The sequence below is a fragment of the Tarenaya hassleriana genome, unplaced genomic scaffold (genome assembly GCF_000463585.1).
Source record: "Tarenaya hassleriana unplaced genomic scaffold, ASM46358v1 Cleome1432, whole genome shotgun sequence".
Classification (NCBI taxonomy): domain Eukaryota; kingdom Viridiplantae; phylum Streptophyta; class Magnoliopsida; order Brassicales; family Cleomaceae; genus Tarenaya; species Tarenaya hassleriana.
Genome location: NW_010964855.1, coordinates 1 through 2,555, shown reverse-complemented (window position 1 = coordinate 2,555; position 2,555 = coordinate 1). Strand labels below are relative to the sequence as shown.

At 41.5% G+C, this 2,555-nt stretch overlaps 1 protein-coding gene and 1 long non-coding RNA gene across 2 annotated transcripts; both read right to left on the bottom strand.

Annotated features, from left to right (window-relative positions):
• Positions 1 to 93: 93 nt before the first annotated feature.
• Positions 94 to 1,195, bottom strand: LOC104808433. The gene is made up of 4 exons (XM_010534112.1): positions 974 to 1,195; positions 783 to 850; positions 545 to 707; positions 94 to 283 (listed from the first exon to the last, which is right to left on the bottom strand). The coding sequence occupies exons 1-4, from the start codon at positions 1,065 to 1,067 to the stop codon at positions 159 to 161; spliced, it is 450 nt and encodes a 149-aa protein (XP_010532414.1). The 5' UTR covers positions 1,068 to 1,195; the 3' UTR covers positions 94 to 158.
• A 454-nt stretch (positions 1,196 to 1,649) lies between these two features.
• Positions 1,650 to 2,523, bottom strand: LOC104808432. Its single transcript, XR_770939.1, has 2 exons — positions 2,320 to 2,523; positions 1,650 to 2,083 (listed from the first exon to the last, which is right to left on the bottom strand). It is a non-coding gene; the product is annotated as an uncharacterized LOC104808432 (long non-coding RNA).
• Between the last annotated feature and the right edge of the window lie 32 nt (positions 2,524 to 2,555).

The window sequence follows — 2,555 nt, the reverse complement described above, 5'->3', positions numbered from 1 at the left end:
TACGTGCGAATATCAAATTTCGATTTTTGTTTGTCACTCGATACCAACACTGAATCTAAACCGAACTAAACCGATTGACATTTGAGTCTTTGGTAGGAAAACAAAAACTTGCAGGGGAAAAAAAAATCTCTTCGCACTCGAAAACGCTTTCGGGCAATTCAGAAGTGGCTGCAGCCACGAGGGAGTGAGGCCAGTAAGGAGACCGTGGCTCGAACCCTACGAAACGGAGAGCTGCCTTTGCCGCCATGAACGAAGCTCGGCTTATCGGCGCCATCTTTGTCACCTGCACCATCAGAGTACAACCCATCCAATCCGATGAGAGTAAACCCTAAAATTGGAAAATTGGGTATGTTCATTTCACAGATTCTTCAACAAGAAATCAATCAAATGGGTATTCTGCTGATGACGATTCAAGAAACATGATTTATGGCCTCATGCTTTCGATTAAACACATACATCAGCTTGTACCAATTAGCCTAAAGATTTGCAATTCAAGGTCCAGTCCCTTTGAAGTTATGTTGTCACCATTATCAAGAAACTGTACCTGGTGGGATTGAGAAGGACTGAAGATTCTCGTTCCCCTTCTTCACAACTCTCTTGATCTCGAGAAAAGCAGAATGGCTGCCTCCCCAAGGGCGGACCTCTTCCAAAGCCTTCATCAGGAACACAGTGTCCGAGAGGTGATAAGAGCGACCTCCGTGTTTCACCTGGAAGGAAAACGACTCTTCAGCCATCGATGATCAGAAAAAAGGATCATGAAATAGATTCAGCGAAAGACATACTTTGAGAGCAGAAATTTCAATTTCTCCAACATCTGGAAAGCAAAGCTGGTGCTCCTTGACCAATCTATCTGTAACTAAGCGAAACTCTCGTCACCGATCGATTTTTCTTTTCACGACAATCAAACAGATCGGAAAAAGCATTGAAAGCACGAGAAGTCCTCAATCATGGAGTCAAAGAAAAAGAACTTCACTCTTAAAACTGAAGACGGTCTCGCGGATGCGGAAGAACGTGACGAGGTATGTGCCGAGGTTCGTCTCGATGAACACCACGGTTTTGGGAGCCATCCAGCCTGTGGGTGGTCTCTCTCTCTCTCTCGGCTTAAACAGATACGTCTGGAGAAGAGTATGAATCGTTAAATCTCCAGAAGCTTGCCGGAGAAGACGATCGTCAAACTCGCCGGCGGCAAGAACGAGAAGGAAGAAAGAAGGAGGTGAGGGAGAAATGAAACTAACTCGTACATATATACGAGCATGGCGCGAAACAAACTCTCACCGAAAAGACCAAAACACCCTTCAAAGTCCACCCGAGTTGAAACGGCAGCGTTTTGGCGTATCAGGCTTGACCGTTTTATCGTTTTCATATGGACCGTTGGTTTGGTTAGGTTGCAACAATTTCCATCAAATTTCACGTTAAAATAAGAGGTGCATATCATGATTTTAACAATATATATCACGGCTGTTCACGGAGTAAAAAATAATAATTTCAGATAAAGCATATATTATATTTTCACCGCATTTCTTTTGTAACCCAAGTTCTTAGAATCTTTCTAAATTAGGTCAAAGGCATATTAAACTTTCGGATTATAAGAAAAAATTTATATGTGAAATATTAAAATTTGATTTTTGTTTGTTATTTGATACCGTATGGAATAAAACCAACACTAAACTGAACCGAACTAAACCGATTGACATTCGAGTTTTTTTTTTGGTTAAACCGATTGACATTCGAGTCTTTGATAAGAAAAGAGAAACTTGCAGGAAAAAAAAACACAAACACACTTTCTTCCGAATCTGAAGGACCTCTTGACACTCCAAAACGCTTTCGGGCAAATCAGAAATGGCTGCAGCCACGAGAGAGTGAGGCCAGTAAGGAGTGGACCACGGCTCGAACCCCACGAGACGGAGAGCTGCCTTTGCCGCCATCTTTATCGCAACTTACAACGGAACGTACACCATTAGAGGACAACCCATCTAATCCGATCGATGAGAACAAACCCGAAAATAATATAGCCCTAAGATTAGAAAATTGTGTACGTTCATGTCACAGATTCTCCAGCAAGAAATCGATCAAATGGGTATTCCTGTGCTGACGAATCAAGAAACATGATTTATGCCTCGCGCTTTCGATTAAACATATACATCAACTTCAATCAACCAAAGGATTTGCAATGCATTATAATCTCTTCTCTTACTACAAATCACTTAAACGTGCTCCAGTTCCAATGAGGTTGTGTTGTTACCATTACCATCTACTTGCATAACTAATTCCAAAGCTATTTTAAACATAAATCCAAAATCTCCAAATCAAAAACTGTACCTGGTGGAATTCGGAAGAACTGAAGACGATGGAGCTGAAGATTCTCTCCCTTCTTCACAACTTTCTTGACCTCGAGAAAAAGATAATAGTTGCTTGCATATCTAAAGATTTCTTCCAAAGCCTCCGTCACGAACATAGTGTCTGAGAGGTTATAAAAGCAATCTGATGATCTGTCTTTCACCTGGAAGGAATGTCCGAAAACAGGAAACCACTCTTCAGCCATCGATGATCAGAAA

Bases quoted from the DNA above. Each gene is read 5' to 3' on its own strand.
- LOC104808433 (XM_010534112.1), bottom strand. From the start codon at position 1,067: ATGGCTCCCAAAACCGTGGTGTTCATCGAGACGAACCTCGGCACATAC. The intron at 708-782 runs GTATGTCTTTCG...TTTTCCTTCCAG, and splicing joins TTGAAATTTCTGCTCTCAAA to GTGAAACACGGAGGTCGCTC. The intron at 284-544 runs GTACAGTTTCTT...CTGATGGTGCAG, and splicing joins GTCCTTCTCAATCCCACCAG to GTGACAAAGATGGCGCCGAT.